Source organism: Capra hircus, chromosome 11 (genome assembly GCF_001704415.2).
Source record: "Capra hircus breed San Clemente chromosome 11, ASM170441v1, whole genome shotgun sequence".
Lineage (NCBI taxonomy): Eukaryota > Metazoa > Chordata > Mammalia > Artiodactyla > Bovidae > Capra > Capra hircus.
In genome coordinates this window covers 93,087,701-93,110,822 of record NC_030818.1, presented here as the reverse complement: position 1 = coordinate 93,110,822, position 23,122 = coordinate 93,087,701, and the positions used below count along the sequence as shown (strand labels likewise).

Below are 23,122 nucleotides of genomic sequence, written 5' to 3'. Positions count from 1 at the left end.
AGGGGATCTTCCCAACCCAGGGATCGAGTCTGCATCTCCTGCACTGGCATTGCCAAGGCCTATAGTCATGTATGCAGAACACTGTGTCCTAGGGAGGAATAGTTAGCTCAGCCTAGTGGCAGAGGATACATGAAAAGCTTCCTAGAGAAGATGTCTCTTTACTTGAGACTTAACAAATCCAAATTATCCAGACATACACATTCTATCTCACCCTGATGATAACTGGTAGAGGGGGCAGTGTGTTTCAGGACAACAAACTCGCTGTTTCAACTGAGGAACCAAGATCTGATAGACACCAGGTACCAAAGTGAGTTGTAAGACATAAAGTGAAGATGTTTATAGGAAATGTCCAATAATCAATTCCGTAACGCCTGAGACTCCCAAACTAGAGGAAGTCTAAAGATTTAGATTGTTAGATCTAAAAAATGCTAAGAGGAGGACATGAGAGGTTTTTGTAAAGATGTTTCTTTTGGAAAAAAATGTTTATGTTACTTACAGTTCTGAGGGTTGGTTGAAGCTTGGCTGATTCAGTTCAGAATGGTGGTTTTTCTGGATGTGGCTGGTCTCACTCATGCTTCTGTGGCCAGCTGCAGTTTGAAAAGTGAAAGTGAAAGTCGTTCAGTCATGTCCGACTTTTTGAGACACGTATAGTCCATGGAATTCTCCAGGCCAGAATACTGGTGTGAGTAGCCTTTCTCTTCTCCAGGGGATCTTTCCAACCCAGGGATTGAACCCAGGTCTCCTGCATTGCAAGGGGATTATTTACCAGCTGAGACACAAGGTTGCTGCTAAGTCATTTCAGTCGTGTCCAACTCTGTGCGACCCCATAGACGACAGCCCACCAGGCTCCCCCGTCCCTGGGATTCTCCAGGCAAGAACACTGGAGTTGGTTGCCATTTCCTTCTCCAATGCATGAAAGTGAAAAGTGAAAGTGATGTCGCTCAGTCGTGTCCGGCTCATTGAGACCCCATGGACTGCAGCCTACCAGGCTCCTCTGTCCATGGGATTTTCCAGGCAAGAGTACTGGAGTGGGGTGCCATCTAGACACAAGGTTAGCTGATCTAAATGGGCTCATTTGGGGTGGTTTTGAATCACACATCCCTCACCTTCTTCCTTCTATTCTCTGTTCCTATGAAATCAGCATTTTAAAAAAGTTTCCACATATAAGTGATACCATATAGCATTTATTGTTGTCTGGTTTATCAAATTTTCACATTGTACACTTTAAATATATACAATTATATTTGTGAAAAAAAGATAGCCACAGAAAAAGAAATGTTTCAATGAAAGCTTAAAAGAGGGATTTTAAAAATGGAACAGGAGGTTGTTTTAAAAGTAAAAATATAGTAACATTTTGAGAAGAAATTACAGATAGAATTAATAATAGATTTCTAATTAAGGTCACTCAAAAGATAACTTTTAAATGTATTATGGAATTAAACTAAAAAATAAAATCATAAGCCAACCAGAAATAATATTTTTGTTATCTTGAGAAGGGAAAAGTGCTTTGTTACATAAGGTCTGTAAATTATCCACACCCCTTCACCAAAATAGTGAGAGTTGTGACTACAAAAACTTTTCTTCAGTGTTTGTGGAACAATGAATATCACAGAAAAAAGGAGGGGGGAAGGAAGTGGTAGTTGTGCAGGTATATTTGTAAAATCTTTCCCTCTCTATAATGAGCAAAAAAATTAAACAGAGAAGAAAGCTATGTGCAAGCTGAAGCAGAGACTGAAGATAGAAGGCCACATCAAGACTCACTAAGAAGTAACTAATCAGAGAGGAAAGGATACTCACATTGTATGTGTGGGATTCAATTAATAGGGAAACAAAGGTTATCCTTATGAAAATGTTCCTCTACTAAGTATGTTTCCCAGAGCTCCTTTCATATCCTGATTTCTCAGACTGTAGATAAAAGGATTTAGCATGGGAGTGATCAGAGTGTACAATATGGCCACAATAACATCCTTGTCATTGGAGTTATTAGATGAGGGAAAAAAGTACAGTCCAATAATTGTTCCATAGTACAGAGCCACTACAGAGAGGTGGGACCCACATGTAGACAAGGCTTTGTAGAGTCCCTTGGTAGAGGGGACCCTAAGGATGGTGGCCCCAATGCAACCATAAGAGACCAATATGCATGCAAATGGGAGGGTAATGACTATCACTCCCACAGTGAGGATAAACAGCTCATTGACTGTGGTATCTGAGGTGGACAGTTCAAGTAAGGTAGCAAGGTCGCAGAAGAAGTGAGGGAGAAGGGTGTCTCCACAGAAAGAGAGACGGGCCAGGAGGAGGGTGTGTAAGATGGCACTAGCAGAGGATAGGACCCAGGACACAATTACTAACAGGAAACACAGGCTCTGACTCATAATTGTGATGTAGTGGAGGGGGTGACAGATGGCCACGTACCTGTCGTAGGCCATTGAGGTGAGAAGAAAGCTGTCAAGACACCCAAGCATTAAGAAAAAATACACCTGGGAAATGCACCCAGCATACGAGATGGATTGACTCTGTGTCTGCATATTCATGAGCATCTTTGGAGTTGTGACTGATGAAAAAGTGATGTCAGTGAAGGCCAAGTGGCTGAGGAAGAAGTACATGGGGTTGTGAAGGTGAGGGTCCAGCCTGATGACCAGGAGGATGAGTAGGTTGCCCAGCACCGTGATCAGGTACATGCCCAGGAACAGGGCAAAGAACACACCCTGCTGCTCTGGCCAGATGGGGAGCCCCAGGAGGAGGAACTCAGACACGCTGCTTTGATTTTCCCTCCCCATGGTCTCTTTTGCTGGAGATGAAAAAAAAGAGATGAAAATGTGGAAGCATGAGAAATCATTATGACTATCACATGATGAAACATACTTTTGAACAAGTTAGTACATGAATCTTGGCCTGAATGGCTCATGCTCTTTGCTCCACTAATGGACTAGTGATGGTCTGGATAAAAATGTCCACCTAGAAACCAGCACTATTTCTTTTGGAGAAACCATGTAACATTAGAATTATTATTATATCAAATCAGGCTCAAACCTGAGGAGTTCAGGAGTTTATAACAGAAATCTGAGATTATTAATAGAATATCAGGCTGCATGGCTATGTCAGTAACCACTTATTAGAAATACTAGTAGAGACTCTACAATTGATCTGCTGGCCTTTCTTAACCTTCCGCATGCCTCTCACACACTTTAGCTTATACTTTGTTTTGTGGATTGGATCAAGATGAGACAACCCAATGGACTGCTCTGTATCCCCCAGAAACTGGGATTTGGAGACTTGGTGAAAACATGTAACTGATCAAATGAAGGCACTAAAGACAGGAGTCTTTGTCAATAACATAAAAGATCTAGTGACATACCATGTAATATGATCAATTCTCTTAAGAGAATGGCTTCCCATTCCTCAGCATTTTCAATCTGCCATCATTCTTCGTAGAGAGATTTTCATGGGACATGGAGGAAAAGAAAGTTTCCCTTTTAAATTCCAAACTTATTCCCTCAATTATAACCAGATCATTTTATTCAAGTTTTCAAAACGCCAGTAAATAAATAAATAAATTTAATTTAATTTAATTAAAAAATCAGTAAATGCTTTGGCTTTTTCCAATCGTGTCCTGGATCTGCCAAAAAAAAAAAAAAAAAAGCTCATCTTAAGTATCTGGCAGATATAATTTACTGAATAACTTTCATAGTCCTAACCTAGGTTTTATGCCAGCAATTCATAACTGATATTTCCTTGTTGTAGTCTAACACTTTGCTGACATTATCATTTTTCTTTCTTCTTCATGTCAATTAGATTTGCTCATGGGAATGTTCATGAAATAATAGAGCAAGAGAACATGGTGGTCTGTTGACTAAAAAATAAAATTCACATACTATATAAGCACATTTACTCTAAAGCTCTCTGTCTCTTTGGGAGCTGAGAAAGTATCTCACAACAGAACTCATCTTTCCTGCTGGGGGTCAACTGAAGTTTGCATTATCTACCAATTCTCCCAATTTGACTCAAGTTATCTCTACAATTTCTATATTCCCCAATTTACTGCATTTAAAAATCCTATTTACTTTATATTATTACCTGAGATGGATTACACATTCAGTGTTGCTAATTATTACTATGCTAATACTAATCAGTTTATCGCAATAAAAGTGCCAACTAGCTGTCTATGGGCATTTAGATTGTTTCTAATGTTTTACCATTTCCAATGATACCTCACTAGTAACATTGCTCAAATGCCTTTTTCACGTTAGCTTATTTATCTGTAGGATAAATTCCTAGAAATGCCATTGGAGGCTATATAAATTCATGATGGCCATCAGTTCAGTTCAGTTCAGTCGCTCGGTCGTGTCCGACTCTTTGTGACTCCATGAATCGCAGCACGCCAGGCCTCCCTGTCCATCACCACCTCCCGGAGTTCACTCAAACTCACGTCCATCAAGTCGGTGATGCCATCCAGCCATCTCATCCTCTGTCATCCCCTTCTCCTCCTGCCCCCAATCCCTCCCAGCATCTGAGTCTTTTCCAATGAGTCAACTCTTCGCATGAGGTGGCCAAAGTACTGCAGTTTCAGCTTTAGCATCATTCCTTCCAAAGAACACCCAGGACTGATCTCCTTTAGAATGGATTACTTGGATCTCCTTGCAGTACAAGGGACTCTCAAGAGTCTTCTCCAACACCACAGTTCAAAAGCATCGATTCTTCAGCGCTCAGCTTTCTTCCCATTCCAACTCTCACATCCATACATGACTACTGGAAAAACCATAGCCTTGACTAGACGGACCTTAGTCGGCAAAGTAATGTCTCTGCTTTTGAATATGCTGTCTAGGTTGGTCATAACTTTCCTTCCAAGGAGTAAGTATCTTTTAACTTCATGGCTGCAATTATCATCTGCAGTGATTTTGTTAAATTAACAAGCTGAGGTGGTGAGGAAGTCTGTTCTTAAGGGTTCTTTAAAGTGAATTCTAGATAATAAAAATCCTGTTGAATAAAGCTTATAAAAACAGGCTTTGTAGTTATGTTGGATAATACAGGATTATGGTGTTTGAGGAATAGGTAAAATTCAGGAGCAATGTAAGCACAGGAAACTTACATGGTTGGAGAATTATCTAGGAGTCAGCTTATTTAAGACCTTTTCAGCTGTAATTGAAAGCTTAGATTCTATTCTCAGAGCAGTAGACAGCTATGAAAATATTTAAGTTAAGGAGTGAATGAAAAATTCTAATTTGTATGCTGGCTACTGGATAGGGAATAGATTACATTAATAGCAAGACAAGAGTGTTAGCAAGAATTTTAATAGGAGGCTATTTATTGCGGTAGTTCAGGTACGAAAGAATACCTGCTTACACCTGGATCATAACAGCAGAGATGAAAATCATCACAAATTTAGGATAAAATTTAGAGGAAAAGCCAAAAAGACAACAATGAGGAAGAAAGATAAGTAAGAAGAGATATAGTTTTCCCTATCCTCTCAAAGATTGGCTAGAGGATCAGTTTGAGATAAATTATTTTACATGGAACTGTCTGTTACATGCTGGTGAGAAAAGTGGCAGAACTACAAGAGGGAGCAATAACACACACTGGACACACACACACAAACATGTGTATCACAGCACTGCATAAATTCCACTCCCACTCTTGCCTCTTAGGTGGTGAGCACATATACCTTCAGCTACAAGGCATGGGAATGTTCTTCCATTTCTCTCTAGAAGACAAAGAGTACACTGAAACAGTGGAGGCTCTAAGGACATCGAAGAAGCCTTGCAAAAGGGAGAATTATAGTTCAAAACCAAATAAGATAGATATACTGACATACATTTTCTTATAACCCCTGAGCAATGGGAGTGGCTTTGAGATTTATGAATAATGGAGAGGACCAGATTGGGGGTGGCAGGGGAACCCCCCCTACTAGTTCCAGGTTAGAGACAAATGGGAAATAATTCCTTCATTGTCTTTGGTTCCCTTGAGGGAAGAACTGTCTGTTGACAGCAGGAAATAGGAGAGTTCACCCCACAGGAATAATGGATAATAACCACAAAGCAACTTTTAAGAACTTGGTGATTCACAAAGCTTTTTGCTTTCTCAGTTGACATTGGGGAAAATGTGTTTCAGAGTCTATAACAAACCAAACTGGAGCTTGAGTGAGTTAACCAAAGTCTCTTGTTTCTGGATTCCATGTTATTTCAAAAACACCAGAAAGACTTTAATACTCTTGTTCTCTGAACAAAAGATTGAGGGATTTTATGTCTCATCACCACAACTGGATCCTGGGGAATGGACTACAGTTTGTTTACACATTATGATTAAGTTGATGATCTCTTAAGTTTGAATACAGTCTAACAACCCTGTATTCTTACTCCCTCCAACTACTTTTAATTTTTTTGCATCATATTTTACATCTTTTTATTTTGTGCATCCCTGAACTACCTATTGTGACTATTGATGATTCTATTGCCTTTTCCTTTACCCTTTCTACCAGCTTTATGTCTGGTGATTTTATTATTTTTATTGGAGTAGAATTGCATTACAATGTTGTGCTAGCCTCTGCTGTACAATGAAGTGAATCAGCTACTTGTATATATCCTCTCCCTCTTGGGCCTCCCTCCCACCCACCTACAGAACACTGGGCTGAGCTTCCTGTGCTTAATGACAGGTTGTCACTAGCTACCCATTTTACATATAATTTTTTTTTTACTTTATGTTTGCCTTTACCAACAAGATTTTCCTTTTGTCATTTTCAATTTTCCAGTTATGGGCTTTTCTGCTTAGAGAAGTCCCTTTATCATTTCTTGAAAGCCATTTTAGTCTTTTAGCTTTTGCTTGTCTGTAAAATTCTTTGTCTCTCCTTCAAATCTGAATGATAGACTTGTTGAATATAGTATTCTTGGTTGCAGTTTTCCCTTTCAGAACTCTGAATATGTCATGTTACTTCCTTTTGGTCTGCAGAGTTCCTGCTGACAAATCAGCTGCTAGTCTTATATACATAACTAGCTGCTTTTCTCTTACTGCTTTTTAAACTAAGATTTATTTATTTTATTATTTTTGACTGTAAGTGGTTCTCCATTGCTGCACGCAGGCTTTCTCTGGTTTCGTTGGGGGAGGCTACTATTCGTTGCAGTACACAGGTCTCATTGCGGTGGCTTCTCTTATTGCAGAGCATGGGCTCTAGCGCACAGGCTCAGTAGTGGTGCATTGGCTTAGTTGCTCTGAGGCATGTGGGATCTTCCCGCACCAGGGATTGAACTGGTGTCACTTGCGTTGCAAGGTGGATTCTTAACAGGACCACCAGGGAAGCCCTCTCTTATTGTTTTTTGCATTCTCTTATTATCTTTTATTCTTGTCACTTTAATTATAATGTGTCTTTGTATATAGTCTCTGTACTTCCTGGATCTAGATATCTGTTTACTTCCCCAGGAAAAAGAAGTTTTCAGAAATTATTTTTTTTAAATAAATTCTCGACTCTTTCTCTCTCTCTTTTCCTTCTGGGACCCCTATAATATGAACGTTAAGTTGTCCCAGAAATCTCTTAACTCATCCACATTTAAAAAAAAATTCTTTTTCTTTTTTTTTCTGTTCACTTTGGTGATTTCCACTTTCTTATATTATCTAATCTATTGATATATTGATTTCTTCTAGTGTATTTTTATTTCAGTTTTGTGCTCTTGAGATCTGTTTTGTATTCTTTTATCTCTTCTTTATATTTTCTAACTCATAAACATCTCACCATGTTCATCTATTCTTTTCTTAATTTCATTGAGCATCTTTAAGATTCCTGGAAGAAATATCAACAACCTCAGATATGCAGATGATACCACCCTAATGGCATAAAGCAAAGAGGAACTAAAGAACCTCTTGATGAAGGTGAAAGAGGAAAGTGAAAAAGTTGGCTTAAGACTCAACATTCAAAAAACTAAGATCATGGCATCCAGTCCCATCGCTTTATGGCCAATAGATGGGGGAAAAGGAAACAGTGACAGACTTTATTTTCTTGGGTTCCAAAATCACTGTCAATGATGACTGCAGCCACAAAACTAAAAGACGTTTGCTCCTTGGAGGAAAAGTATGACAAACCCAGACTGTGTATTAAAAAACAAAGACATCACTTTACTGACAAGGTCCATCCAGTCAAAGCTATGGCACTTCCAATAGTCAGGTATGGATGTGAGAGTTGGGCCATTAAGAAGTCTGAGTGCCTAAAAACTAATGCTTTTGAACTGTGGTGTTAAGAGAAGACTCTTGAGAGTCTCTTGGACTGCAAGGAGATCAAATCAGTCAATCCTCAAGTAAATCAACCTTGAATATTCATTGGAAAGACTGATGCTGAAGCTCCAATACTTTGGCCATCTGATGTGAAAAGATCCTGATGCCAGGAAAGATTAAGGACGGGAGGAGAAGGGGGTGACAAAGGATGAGATGGTTGGATGGTATCACTGACTCAATGGACATGAGTTTAAGAAAACTCTGGGAGATGGTGAAGGACAGGGAAGCCTGGCATGCTGCAGTCCATGGGGTCACAAAGAGTTGGACATGACTTAGCGATTAAATGACAGTGACCATTCCCTTGAACCCTATCTGTTAGATTGCTTATCTCCACTTTCCTTAGTTCTTCTGGGGCTTTGTCTTATTCCTTTTCTGGAATATGTTCTTCTGTCTTCTCTTCTGCCTACTTCTCTGTGTTTGTTTCTATGTATTAGGTACATTGGTTATGTTTCCCAGTATCGGAGAAGTAATCCTACATAGGACTATCCACATGTACTATGTACCTAACAGCATGCTACCCCCTGGCCATCTAAGCTATATGTTCTAGGGATGTCCCCTATCTGGGCTGTGTGAGTCCTTCTGTTATGGAAGGACTGGCTATTGTAGGGAACTTGTGGGTAAGACTGGTCCCTTACCCAGTTGGCTGCCTGGCTCTACTTCATGTGTTGGCTGCTGGCTCCAATTGGGTGGGGCTGGGTGGGGCCAGGTCTGGTGTGACTACTAAGTCATCCCTAGGTTGGTGCTAGCCCACTGGTGAGGGTAACTAGGTCACTGGCTGTTGAGGGACCCAGGACTGGTGGTTGGGTAAACCTCTGGTGCTAATGGACTAGAGGGAGAACCCCTACATGGCACTTGCCAGCAGCGGTCTTCTTATGGTAGAGCAAGCTTCTACGAATGGCTGCTGCCAGCATCTATGCTCCCAGATGGAGTCCTAGTTGGTTGGCTCCTGTCTCTCTGGGAGGTTCTCCAAGATCAGCAAGTGAATCTGAGGGGCTCCTTTCAAATTATTGTCTCTACATGGGGACTCAGAGCGTGTGAGATTTAGCATGTGCCCTTTCAAAGTAGAGTCTCTGTTTCCTACAGCCCTCTCCCTCATGCAAGCCCTGCTGGCTTTCAAAGCCAGACATTCTGGAAACCTGTCTTCCCTGTGCAGAACCTCCAGGCTGGGAAGCCTGATGTGGTGCTTGGACTCCTGGCTTTTAGGCGAGAACTTCTTCAATTGTGATTATTCTTCCTTTTGTGGGTCACCTTTCCAGGGATATGGATTTTGATAGTATCACATGTCTACCCCTCCTACTTGTCTCACTGTTTCCTTCTTTATATATTTAGTTGTGGAAAATCTTTCCTGCTAGTCTTCAGGTCATTATCTTAGATAGTTGCTCTGTAAATAGCTGTAATTTTGGTGTGCTTGTGGGAGACGAGGAGCTCAGGGTCTTCTTACTCTGCCATCTTGGCCACTTTGCATCTTTATTTCTTCTTTTTGTAGATAAGAGCATATCTTAATCTGTTTGGGCTACTATAACAGAATACCAAAGACTGGGTAGTGTAAGCAACAAACATTGTTTTCTCATAGTCCTGGAGGCTGGGGAGTTCAAGACCAAGACACTAACAGACTTGGTGTCTGGTGAGAGCCTGCTTCCTAGTTCATAAACAGTCATCTCTTTGCTGTGTCCTGACTGGGCAGAAGGGGCAAGGGAGCTCTCTGGGGTCTCTTTCAGGGCACTGATACCATTCATGAGGGCTCCACCCTCATAACCTAATTAACATTAAATACCATCATACTGAGGAATAAGTTTCAATGTATGAATTTTGGAGGGACACAAGTAAATACTAATTATGCAGTCAGTCAGTCAGTTCAGTTGCTCAGTCGTGTCCTACTCTTTGCAACCTCATGAACCACAGCAGGCCAGGCCTCCCTGTCCATCACCAACTCCCGCAGTTTACCCAAACTCATGTCCGTTGAGTCGGTGATGCCATCCAACCATCTCATCCTTTGTCGTCCCCTTCTCCTCCTGCCTTCAGTCTTTCCCAACAACAGGGTCTTTTCAAATGAGTCCGTTCTTCACATCAGATGGCCAAAGTATTGGAGTTTCAGCTTCAACATCAGTCGTTCCAATGAACACTCAGGACTGATCTCCTTTAGGATGGACTGGTTGGATCTCCTTGCAGTCCAAGGGACTCTCAAGAGTCTTCTCCAACACCACAGTTCAAAAGTATCAATTTTTCTGTGCTCAGCTTTTTTTATAGTCCAACTTTCACATCCATACATGACTACTGGAAAAACCATAGCCTTGACTAGACGGACCTTTGTTGGCAAAGTAATTTCTCTGCTTTTGAATATGCTGTCTAGGTTGCTCATAACTTTCCTTCCAAGGAGTAGGCGCCTTTTAATTTCATGGCTGCAGTCACCATCTGCAGTGATTTTGGAGCCCCCAAAAATAAAGTCTGACACTGTTTCCACTGTTTCCCTATCTATTTCCCATGAAGTTATGGGACCAGATGCGATGATTTTCATTTTCTGAAAGTTGAGCTTTAAGCCAACGTTTTCACTCTCCTCTTTCACTTTCATCAAGAGGCTTTTTAGCTCCTCTTCACTTTCTGCCATGAGGTGGTGTCACCTGCATATCTGAGCTTATTGATATTTCTCCCAGCAATCTTGATTCCAGCTTGTGCTTCATCCAGTCCAGAGTTTCTCATGATGTACTCTGCATCAAAATTCAGAGAGATGATATGGGGTGGGAGGTGGGAGGGGGGTTCAGGATTGGGAACTCATGTACACCTGTGGCTGATTCATGTCAGTGTATGGCAAAACCAATACAGTATTGTAAAGCAAAATAAAGTAGAAATAAAAATTAAAAAAAATAAGTAGGGTGACAATATACAGCCTAGATGTACTACTTTTCCTATTTGGAACCTGGCTGTTGTTCCATGTCCAGTTCTAACTGTTGCTTCTTGACCTGCACACAGATTTCTCAAGAGTCAAGTCAGGTGGTCTGGTATTCCCATCTCTTTCAGAATTTTCCACAGTTCATTGTGATCCACACAGTCAAAGGCTTTGGCATAGTCAATAAAGCAGAAATAGATGTTCTTCTGGAACTCTCTTGCTTTTTCCATGATCCAGCGGATGTTTGCAATTTGATCTCTGTTTCCTCTGCCTTTTCTAAAACCAGCTTGAACATCTGGAAGTTCACGGTTTATGTACTGCTAAAGCCTGGCTTGGAGAATTTTGAGCATTACTTTACTAGCATGTGAGATGAGTGCAATTGTGTGGTAGTTTGAGCATTCTTTGGCATTGCCTTTCTTTATACAGTAAAGAAGTGAAGTCACTCACTTGTGTCTGACTCTTTGTGACCCCATGGACTGTAGCCTACTATGCCCCTCCGTCCATGGGATTTTCCAGGCAAGAGTACTGGAGTGGGTTGCCATTTCCTTCTCCAGGGGATCTTCCTGGTGCAGGGATCGAACCCAGGTCTCCCGCACTGTAGGCAGATGTTTTATTGTCTAAGCCACCACAACTGGGCATTCCTTTGTGTCTCAGTTGGTAAAGAATCCACCTGCAATGCAGGAGACCTGAGTTGGATTCCTGGGTTTGTAAGATTCCCTGGAGAAGGGAACGGCTACCCATTCCAGTATTCTGACCTAGAGAATTCCATGAACTGTATAGTCCATGGAGTTGCAAAGAGTCAGATACAACTGAGCGACTTTCACTTGATGCAGTAGATTGTAACAATTCCCTCTGAACATTTCACTTTATTTCACTTGCTTTGACTGGTTTTCCAACTCAAGTTAAACTATTTAACACTGCTACCAAGGTGACTTGGGGGCTTCCCAGGTGGCTCAGTGGTAAGGAATCCTCCTGCAATGCAGGAGTCATGGGAGATACAGGTTTAAATCCTGGATTGGGAAGATTCCCTGGAGGAGGGCATGGCAAACCACTCCAGTATTCTTGCTTGGAGAATTCCATAGACAAAGGAACCTAGCGGGCTATAGTCCATAGTGTTGCAAAGAGTCAGATACAACTGAAGCTACTTAGTATGCTTGCCCCAAGGTGACTTACCTATTTTTCTTTTCTCTGAGTTTTTGGGTATATATTTGAAGGTTATTTTCTATATTTTTCAAAACAATAACATTTAGGATTATTTCCTCAGTGTAATTTCAAACCTAGGTTTTTTTGTTTCTGATACTCTTGGGCCTCTGACTTCTTGTAGGGTTAAGCCATGGGAGGAGATTTGAGGTCGAGATTTCCTCTTTTCTGCCAGACTAGGGTTTGTTTTGCCTTTGTCCCTGTACCTATAGGTTGTAGTTCATCTCAAGTAGCCTCTTGCCCACAGCTAGAATACTCATGCTTATACTGAGTGGTGTTGTAGTAAAGAATCTTCCTGCCAATGCAGGAGATACAAGAGATACAGGTTCGATCCCTGGGTAAGGGAGATCCCTGGGTAGGAAATGGCTACCCACTCCAGTATTCTTGCTGAAAAATTCCATGGATAGAGGAGCCTGACAGGTTACAGTTCATGGGGTCATGAAGAGTCGGATATGACTGAGCATGTTAACTATGCTGACAGTGCTTTCATATCTTCTGTGTTCATAACTATGAATGGTATCTCCTTCTCACCATCTGAGCGTATAATTGTTTGTTGTCAGGACGCTACATAAAATAGTAATTGATAGCAGGCATTGTCCTTGCTAAAGGACAGACAGACTAAAACCAGAATTCTGAGATTGGGTTGCTCATATATTTGAAAAGTACCTGAGTCACCTTCATGACAATGAGTGGTAGATAACATTTGGGATATGGTAGCATCCTGATTGTTCAAATTATCACTGGTGGTGGCTGGATACCAACAGTAATAGAGATGGAGGACAAAGCATTGGGAGATCAAATCACTATGGCATAGAGTCATTAATGTAACACAATAATCACAATATTTGTGGGGTGGGATTGCTGATTCTGACTACCCAAAGAGTATGTACAAGCAAGCAAAAGACCCACAGACCCAAATATAAGTACAAGCATCAGAGTGCCCCTAGAGCACCCTAAATAGAAGCATTTCTCTTTACCTCGGGTGTTTGCAGAGTAGCCGTGACTGATAATCTGACCAAAACAATGTTATGGCAGAAAGTGAAGAGGAGCTAAAAAGTCTCTTGATGAAAGTGAAAGAGGAGAGTGAAAATGTTGGCTTAAAGCTCAACATTCAGAAAACGAAGATCATGGCATCCGGTCCCATCACTTCATCGGAAATAGATGGGGAAACAGTGGAAACAGTGTCACACTTTATTTTCTTGGCCTCCAAAATCACTGTAGATGGTGATTGCAGCCATGAAATTAAAAGATGCTTACTCCTTGGAAGAAAAGTTATGACCAACCTAGACAGCATATTCAAAAGCAGAGACATTACTTTGCCGATTAAGGTCCGTCTAGTCAAGGCTATGGTTTTTCCAGTAGTCATGTATGGATGTGAGAGTTGGACTGTGAAGAAGGCTGAGCGCCGAAGAATTGATGCTTTTGAACTGTGGTGTTGGAGAAGACTCTTGAGAGTCCCTTGGACTGCAGGGAGATCCAACCAGTCCATTCTGCAGGAGATCAACCCTGGGATTTCTTTGGAAGGAATGATGCTAAAGCTGAAGCTCCAGTACTTTGGCCACCTCATTCGAAGAGTTGACTCATTGGAAAAGACTCTGATGCTGGGAGGGATTGGGGGCAGGAGGAGAAGGGGACGACCAAGGATGAGATGGCTGGATGACATCACTGACTCAATGGACGTGAGTGTGAGTGAACTCCGGGAGATGGTGATGGACAGGGAGGCCTGGCGTGCTGCGATTCATGGGGTTGCAAAGAGTGGGACACGACTGAGTGACTGAATTGAACTGAAAGATTGTAATGTTCATAGATTAAGTTCTTAACACTGCCAGTTTTATCATACTAGTATAAAGGCTCTGGTTGGAAAGTAGAGTAAAAATTATTCATCTTTGTCTCATTAAAAATCTTGGTTCAGTTCAGTCACTCAGTCGTGTCCAACTCTTTGCAACCCCATGAACCACAGCACGCCAGGCCTCCCTGTCCATCATCAACTCCTGGAGTCCACCCAAACCCATGTCCATCGAGTCAATGATGCCATCCAACCATCTCATCCTTTGTCGTCCCCTTCTCATCCTGCCCTCAATCTTTCCCAGCATTGGGCACCTACTAACCTGGGGAGTTCATCTTTCAGTGTCCTATCTTTTTGTCTTTTCGTACTGTTCATGGGGTTCTCAAGGCAAGCTTAAAAATGTTACCATGAAATATAATGTGCTCTTTAGGTTTTTAAAAAGAGATGTTCTTTATCAGAAGTGTTTTATTCTTTTATAAGAGTTGTTAGAATTAGGGTATAATGACATGTAATATTATATTGGCTTTAGGTGTATAACATAATGATTTGATATTTGATATTTATATATTATAAAATAATCACCACAATAAGTCTAGTTAACATTTTTCCTCATACATAGTTCTAAAATATTTTTTCTTGTGATGTGGACATTTAAGATCTACAGTCTTAGCAACTTTTGAATATGCAAATAGTATTATTATTAATAACTATAGTCACCATGCTGTACATTACACCCTCAGGACTTCTTTATTTTAAAACTGGAAAATTACACCTTTGGACTTCTTCTGCCCATTTCACCCACGTATATATATACAATTATCTTCTTTATCCATTCACTCACTGATGGACACTTAGGTTGCTTCCATATCTTGGCTATTGTAAATAATGCTGTAATGAATATTTGGATGTGTATATCTCTTTTTAAATTACTGTTTTCATTTTCTCTGAAATAAATTTGTATAATTTTTTTCAAATAAATATTGCTTGGATAACACCCCAGATGTGAAATTACTGGATTATATGGTAGCTTTATTTTTAATTTTTTGAGGAACCTCCATACTGATTTCCACAGCGGCTGCACCAATTTATATTCCCACCAACAGTACACAACCATTTCCTTTTCTCGGCATTCTTGCCAGCACTTATTACTGTTGTCTTTTTGATGATAACCATTCTAATAGGAGTGAGGTGATACTCATTATGGTTTGATTTGCATTTTCTCAATGTCCACCTGCAATGCAGGAGACCCAGGTCCTATCCCTGAGTCAGGAAGATCCCCTGGAGAAGGAAATGGAAACCCACTCCAATATTCTTGCCTGAGAAATCCCATGGACAGAGGATCCTGGTGGGCTACAGTCCATGGGGTCACAAGAGTTGGACACTACTTAGCGAGGAAACCAATGATTAGTGATGTTGAGCATCATTTCATGTGCCTATTGGCCACCTGTGTGTCTTCTTTGGAAAAATATCCATTTCATATCCTCTGCTCATTTTTTTTATTGGATTGTCTGATTGTTTGTCATCGAGTTGTATAAATTCTTTATAATTTGGGGGGATAGTAATCCCTTATCAGATACATTATTTGCAAATATTTTCTCCCATTGTTGGGTTGCCTTTTCATTTTGTGGAGGTTTCCTTTGCTGTGCAGAAGCTTTATACATTTATGTAGTACCACTTGCTTACTTTTGCTTTGGTTGCCTTTGTGTTTGGTGTCAAAATTTTAAAAAATCACCACCAAAAACAGTGTCTAGGAGATTGTTGCTTATGTCTTTTTCTAGGATTTTTATGGTTTCAAGTCTATGTTCAAGTCTTTAATCCAGTTTGAGTTAATTTTTGTACTTGTTTTAGGAGTATAAGATAGTAGCCCAGTTTCACTTTTTCATTTGGCTGTCCAGTTTTCCTAACACTATTTATTGAAGAGACTGTCCTTTCCCCATTGTATATTATTGGTACTTTTTTGGTAAATTTAATTGACCATATACATGTCGGTTTATAAATACTTCCAGTCTCTCTATCCTGTTTCACTAATCTATGCATCTGTTTTAAGCTAATGTCATACTGTTTTGATTACTATAACTTTGTAATATAGTTAGAAATCATGATATGTGCTGCTTCAAGTGTTTTTCTTCCTTCAAGATTACTTCACCTATTCAGGGTCTTTTGTGAATCCAAAACCCAAAGTAGGCAAAACAAAGAAAATGACAATAAAAAAGCAGAAATATGTGAAAGAGAAAACAGAAAAGGCAATACACAATACAATAAAACCAAAAATTGGTTCTTTGAAGAAAATAATAAAGTTTGTCAACCAAGCTGATTAAGAAAAAAGATACAAATTAAAATATTAAGTATAAGTGAAGGGAGGGCAGGCTTACAAAAGCATGTGAGGAAACTGTTCAGGGTGACCTTTGAGGATTATAAATATGATCGTTATCTTGATTATGATAATTGTTCCACGTGTGGATGTCAAGATACCTTCAGTTGAACATTTAAAAACTATATGTCAATTACACCCCAATAAAACTGTAAATGAAAATGAACAAATAAGACATGCAGGAGTCTTATTTGGACAACAGAGAAATTTTCCATTGAGACCCCCCTCCCCCATTATTTTAATTAACACAATTTTCATATCAGGGAATACTTTCACACAAATGTATTTCACAAAAAAATTAACATGGAAATATCTTTTTCTCCATCTTCATTTTCCAAGAAGATTCCTTTGGAAAAAATAACCTTTTTTTTCCATCCAGCTAACTGTCTAAAGGATGGGAGATCAGAGTTACATCTGCCATATTGTAATGTCTAATCAAGGGATGATTCTTTGTGTTTGGTTTTGGTCCACATTTCATTATCTACAAGGCTCCCAAGGATAATTGCAAAACTTTGGCAAAATTTTACTCTCATGTTCTACCATATACATTCTTTATAGCAATTCCCAGTATAGGTACAAAAGTGAAAGTGTTAGTTGCTCAGTTGTGTCTGACTCTTTGTGACCACATGAACTGTAGCCCACCAGGCTCCTCTGTTCATGGAATTCTCCAGGCAAGAATACTGGTCAGTCCAGGTTTGATGCATGATACAGGGTGCTCAGGGCTGGTGCACTGGGATGACCCAGAGGGATGGGATGGGGAGGGAGGTGGGAGAGGGGTTCAGGATGGGGAACACATGTACACCTGTGGTGGATTCATGTCAATGTATGGCAAAACCAATACAATATTGTAAAGTAATTAGCCTCCAATTAAAAAATATATATATATATATATAAAAGAATACTGCAGTGGGTTGCCATTTCCTTCTCCAGGGAATCTTCCCTACACAGGGATCATAACTAGGTCTCTGGCATTGCAGGCAGATTCTTTACCATCTGAGCCACCAGGAAAGTATAGTGTAGGTACAGGTGTTTTTAAGACATGAATCTTGACTTAGTTTTATGTGCTTCTCTTAATCATTTAGTCCAAGTGTCCTCAACCTCTACTGTGCATTAGAATCAACTGCCAGAAGTTTAGTATTGTGTTTAGACTTTGAAAACCCATAAGAAGCATTTAATTGATCAGCTGAACCTTTAGCTAAACCAGCATTTTGAATGTTCTTACCTTTGAATGTTCTTAAACTTTGAAGTTAAGTTGAGACAGCTATAGAAAAAAATATGATAAAAATTGAGAGTGAAACTAAGCAGCTGATTGCTAAAATATAGATTATTATTAATTTTATACAGCCATTTTAAGAGTGATCTAATTACCAACACGACTAAGTTTCACAAACATTGATACAAACTCATACAAGAGATTCACATAAGCACTACAAAAGATAACCATTTCCAAACCACAGCACATCTGACATTTCTAATATTCTCAACATAGGCATCAGAAACGTAAAGAATGAGAAGACACAGCTATTTAAAATGCCTAACAAATCTAAATAGCAAATAAATTAGCAGGCAAAATTTCTTTTTCTTTAAAGAGGAAACATATGTATCGAAGTAAGGATTTTTTTGGTCTATCCATAACTATAAGTCAATAGTGTAATTGTAAAGGATGACATTTTCTACTCATGACTTAAAAGACATTTGGTTCTTTGAAGACAACTAAGATGATGGTGCTCTAGTGTTGCCAGATCCCAAGGCTTATGAAATAGAGACATAAAATAAAGTTAAAACAAAAAGAAGTTGGTTCAAAAGAACACAGATGATTACAACAAATAGCACTTGGTGTGTCTATTCCTGGAATTCACTGGTTTCAGGAGGAGCAAACAGAAAAGAAAAAGCAAAGCAAGTGGCTGGAAACAGGGAAACGGGGTGGATACCAGCAACAGCGATGGTCTTCGGCATGATTTTCCATGGAGGAATGTCTGATGCTGGTGCCATTCGTTGAAGGAAGAACTGACTCGGTGAGGTATTGCTACTTAGAGAAGGATATCTCTCTCCTGGAAAGTCTCCTGAGAGCCCCCTTCATGTCTCTGTTCCTCAGGCTGTAGATGAAAGGGTTCAGCATGGGTGTGACCACTGTGTACATCACTGAAGCTATTATGTTCTTGTCATTAGAGGTGCTGGATGAAGGGAAAGTATACAGTCCAATAATTGTTCCATAAAATAGGACAACCACAGAGAGGTGGGAGCCACATGTGGACAATGCTTTGCAGATCCCCTTGGTGGAGGGGACCTTCAGGATGGTGGCCCCAATGCGGCCATAAGAGATCAGGATGCATACTAGTGGGAGGACGATGACAGCCACTCCTGCCGTGAAAATGGCCAGCTCATTGAGAGATGTGTCTGAGCAGGAGAGCTTCAGCAGGGCATCAAGGTCACAGAAGAAATGGGGGATGCTGTGGTCAGCACAAAAGGACAGCCGGGTCAGGGGGAGTGTGTGACACAGGGCACTGGCACAGGAGAGAATCCAGGACGCAGTTACTAGTAAGGTGCACAGCCCCTGTCCCATGACGGTGCTGTAGTGGAGAGGGTGGCAGATGGCCACATACCGATCATAGGCCATCGAGGTGAGCAGGAAATCATCCAGATCAGTTAAAAAGAGGAAGAAATATGTCTGTGTTACACACCCTACATAAGAGATGGATTAATGCTGAGTCTGCATGTTGATGAGCATCTTAGGGACGGTGACAGATGAGAAGGAGACATCAGTGAAGGCCAAGTGGCTGAGGAAGAAGTACATGGGGGTGTGGAGGTGAGGGTCCAGCCTGATGAGCAGGAGGATGAGCAGGTTGCTCAGCACCGTGGTCAGGTACACACCCAGGAACAGGGCGAAGAACACACCCTGCTGTTCTGGCCAGATGGGGAGCCCCAAGAGGAGGAATTCAGAAACGCTGCTCTGGTTCTCCCTCCTCATGCTCCTTGTCTCTGCTTAGATTAGAAATGTCCCAGATGACAAATCATGATAATGACAATCACTGTAGGACTATCTACTTTCCACTGAGGAATTCCTCAGGATATTCCTCACATGCTATCACCTCAGTCCCCACCCTCCCCCAGTGGAGCAGGAGGAAGTTATCAAAACTCCAACGAGCAAAAATTGTCCTTCAGTGTAAACCAGGGAAAACTTATTTACTCGTTTAACAATATGAGAGACACTGTACTCTTTGCTGGAGAAACCAAAGACAGAGAAAGACCCTTCCTTCAGGGAGCTCATATGCTCAGGAGTAGCCTCTTCAGAAACGTGCTCAATTCATTATATTTGTGACGAGACTTCTAATGGGTTCTGACTCCAACACTTTCTAGTTATTTGCATCAACTTACTCTCTCCCAGCTTCATTCTGAACCTATACCAATACTCACAGTAACACCTACACATAGGGATTGTAGAAGAATTAAATGATTCAATTTGAGTTATGATATTAGAACAACATAGTAAGGGCACAGATATGTCATTTAATATCTTCACACCAGTGTGAGTATCCAGATACATCCTGGATTAATCTTCAGAAACCCATTCATTACACCAGGAATGAGAGGAGACCAGGTAGCTGATCTCAAAGCTGTGTTAATCTACATGGTCTCCCAATGCCCCAAGGGAGATGCAGGGACATACACACCCTAGACCCTATGGTTAATTTCCTGACAGAACTTAACTTGATGCATTTTGCAACTTAGCATGCATGATGCATGCCTAGAATAGGAAAGTGACATTAACACACAGGACTGCATATCCGATAGTAGTAGATTCTTATTCCAGACCAAGATGATTCTCAGGAACACAAGGACACTAGGAGGAAGGAGGTGACCTCCCACTCTATGGGGCCTGGATGCTTATTGACAATTTTGGGGTGAAACCTCAACCAAGAGCTCTGGCTTCTCTGGAAAAGAGTGTGAGGGATGGGGTAACCAGGAAGCCTGAAGTAGGCACAGAGCTGAATCAAGAGGTGAACCAGAAGAAAGGAAGCATTCATCTAGTGCTTAAATGGCAACATGAGAGATACTCAGGACTGAAGCTGTAACCTAATGTTTGGGAGAGAATCTTTGCATGAACTTTCTGTTTTAACTGGCATGACATATTCTCTCATGTTAGAGTTACCCGAAGAAGAGTCAGGGACATTAGCCTCCATTTGGGAAATAATATACAGCTGTCTAGGTCTTACTATATGCTTGAAATTCAGACAATATCTCATAGCATATTATTACCTTATTTTACACTTAAGGCTGTGGACCTCAGAGAGATCAAATGTAAACCCAGAAAACTATTGCATGGCACCACCAGATTCCTAGGGCACCAGAACCTGGACACTGAACCAGGTTACCATGCTCCTAAAGTGTCAGTATGAACAATATGGAAGGCCAGAGTGGGACATATTTAGGGCTCTGGGTACATTATAGGAAAAGTCAACTCACCAAGTCCAATGGCAGCAATAGGTCTTGAGGAGGATCCAATTTGAAAGTGCCTTGGTGGGTTCTGGTCTGAGTCAAGAGGAACACTCGAAAGACTGTCCTATACACAGGCACACATGTGCGTGTATACACAAACACATCTACACACACACACACAGCTTTATTAGAATTTAAGCCCTCACATTTCCCCTATCACTTCTAGGTGAATTTAGTAGAGATGTGAATTTGTTAAACATAGTACAGACACCTCTACACCTGTAATTTCTCTCTTTCTCCCACACATATACTTCACAACACACATACTGTTAAATGATAATTTCCTATTCTCTCTGACATATGCATGCCATAGATGAAGATGATCAGGGTCCAAATCTGTTTCACAGAAAGCTCATAAATAGGCATTCTCTCATAGAGGCAAAGCACACATAACATACACAGAGTCCCACAAAGAACTGACCCCCAAAAATGTAATAGAAATGCATATGTACAGGCACTCCCAGACAATCATAAATATTCAAATCACGACAACACAAAGAGTCACACAAACATTACACAGGCAACATAGACTTAACCACTAAAGCACATATACTGCTCATAGATTTCTAGCCATGCCTGGTCAATGCACATCCCAGGTGGAGATTTTCCATACATGAGTCAGCAACACACATATAGAAAACACAGAACATGCACACCCAGTCTCATAATCACATACACACATCCGTTTACATGAGCCCCTTCTGACCTATGTTTGTTATCAATATGCTCAAATACCTTCTGCTCTGGGATATTACCTTAGTCCTCGCTTTCTTTCCAACAGACCCAGGAGCCAAAGGACAAGATACAGTCTCTGTGGTTCAGGGACTGACACAGACTTGCATGTCTGTTTATCAGTAACAGAACAACTGGCAGGAGGCTTTTATTTTATAGCAGAAGGAAGACACGAGGGGAAAACACCCAGGATCATCAATAAAGAAATAGTCAATGTGGGCTATTGAACAACATTCCTGCTGGCCTCCAGGGGAGGAGCCTGTGCAGGGGCCAGAGGGGCTGAAACCCTGGAGTCCCTGGGGACAGTGTTTCTGATGCTAGTGATACCTTGGTCTCCTTTCTGTCTGATCTGCTTGTTTCAGGTAGGTGGCAAAAGGACCAAAATAAGTCTTGGGCCTCATAAGTATTCATGGAGATAAAGTAAGCCTGCTCTCATGTCAGAGCAAGGCTCCTGGACCTCTGACACAAGCCATGCCTAGAGTTCACTGGTCTCTCCACTGCCTGGAGAGGCTCCTATAGAGCAAGGGCTGAGCCTAGCTCAGAAGATTGAAGAACAGAAGAATGGACCCCATAGGTCATGACAAAGACACTGTTGGAATTGATTTTGGACTCTGCCACTTACTGTGAGCTCCTAAACAATATAATTCAGTTCTACAGTATTGAGTCTGAAATGTAACTTGGGGTTATGAATCATACCTTCCTCAAGAGGTTGTTGTGAAGATTAAAATGAGATAATACACATTAGCATTCTTATTGCAGAGCCTGGTATATGAAAATGTATAGTAACTGTTAGGGGATATCAGCAATAATTTTTATTTATTTATTTATTTTTATTTTTTTTATAATAAAACCTATTTTATTTATCTGTTTATAATTAAAAGTGTAATTGACATACAATATCATATTAATATCAGGGGTACAGCATAGTGACTTATATGCAGTTCAAAATGGTCATCATGATAAGGTACCATCTGTCACCTTACACAGTCATCACAGTATTATTGTCTATATTCCCTCTGCTGTACCTTATGTCACCATGACTTGTTTATTTTACAACTGAGAGTTTGTGCCTCTTAAGATCCTTCACCCGCACACCCCTCAAACCATTTCTTCTCCGGCAATTATCAGTTTTTTTTTTTTCTTTAAAATCTTTAATTCTTACATGCGTTCCCAAACATGAACCCCCCTCCCACCTCCCGAGCAATAATTTTTAAATCTCAGGACATTTAATTAACTTCATGTATTCATTTCTTCTTTCTGATACATATTGACTAAAGACTTTATAAACGTGACAAGCTAGGCTGTGGAACACAGAGTGAATAAAATACAAGCATACTGGAGTTGGTAACCTTTCCCATCTCCAGAGGATCTTCCCAACCTAGGGATCGAACACAGGTCT

The 23,122-nt window shown here is 40.6% G+C and overlaps 1 protein-coding gene and 1 pseudogene across 1 annotated transcript; both read right to left on the bottom strand.

Moving 5' to 3' along the window:
* On the bottom strand, positions 1,842-2,777 carry LOC102171886 (olfactory receptor 50-like). The gene has a single exon (XM_018054732.1). The coding sequence runs from the start codon at positions 2,775-2,777 to the stop codon at positions 1,842-1,844; it is 936 nt and encodes a 311-aa protein (XP_017910221.1).
* On the bottom strand, positions 18,521-19,462 carry LOC106502636 (annotated as a pseudogene).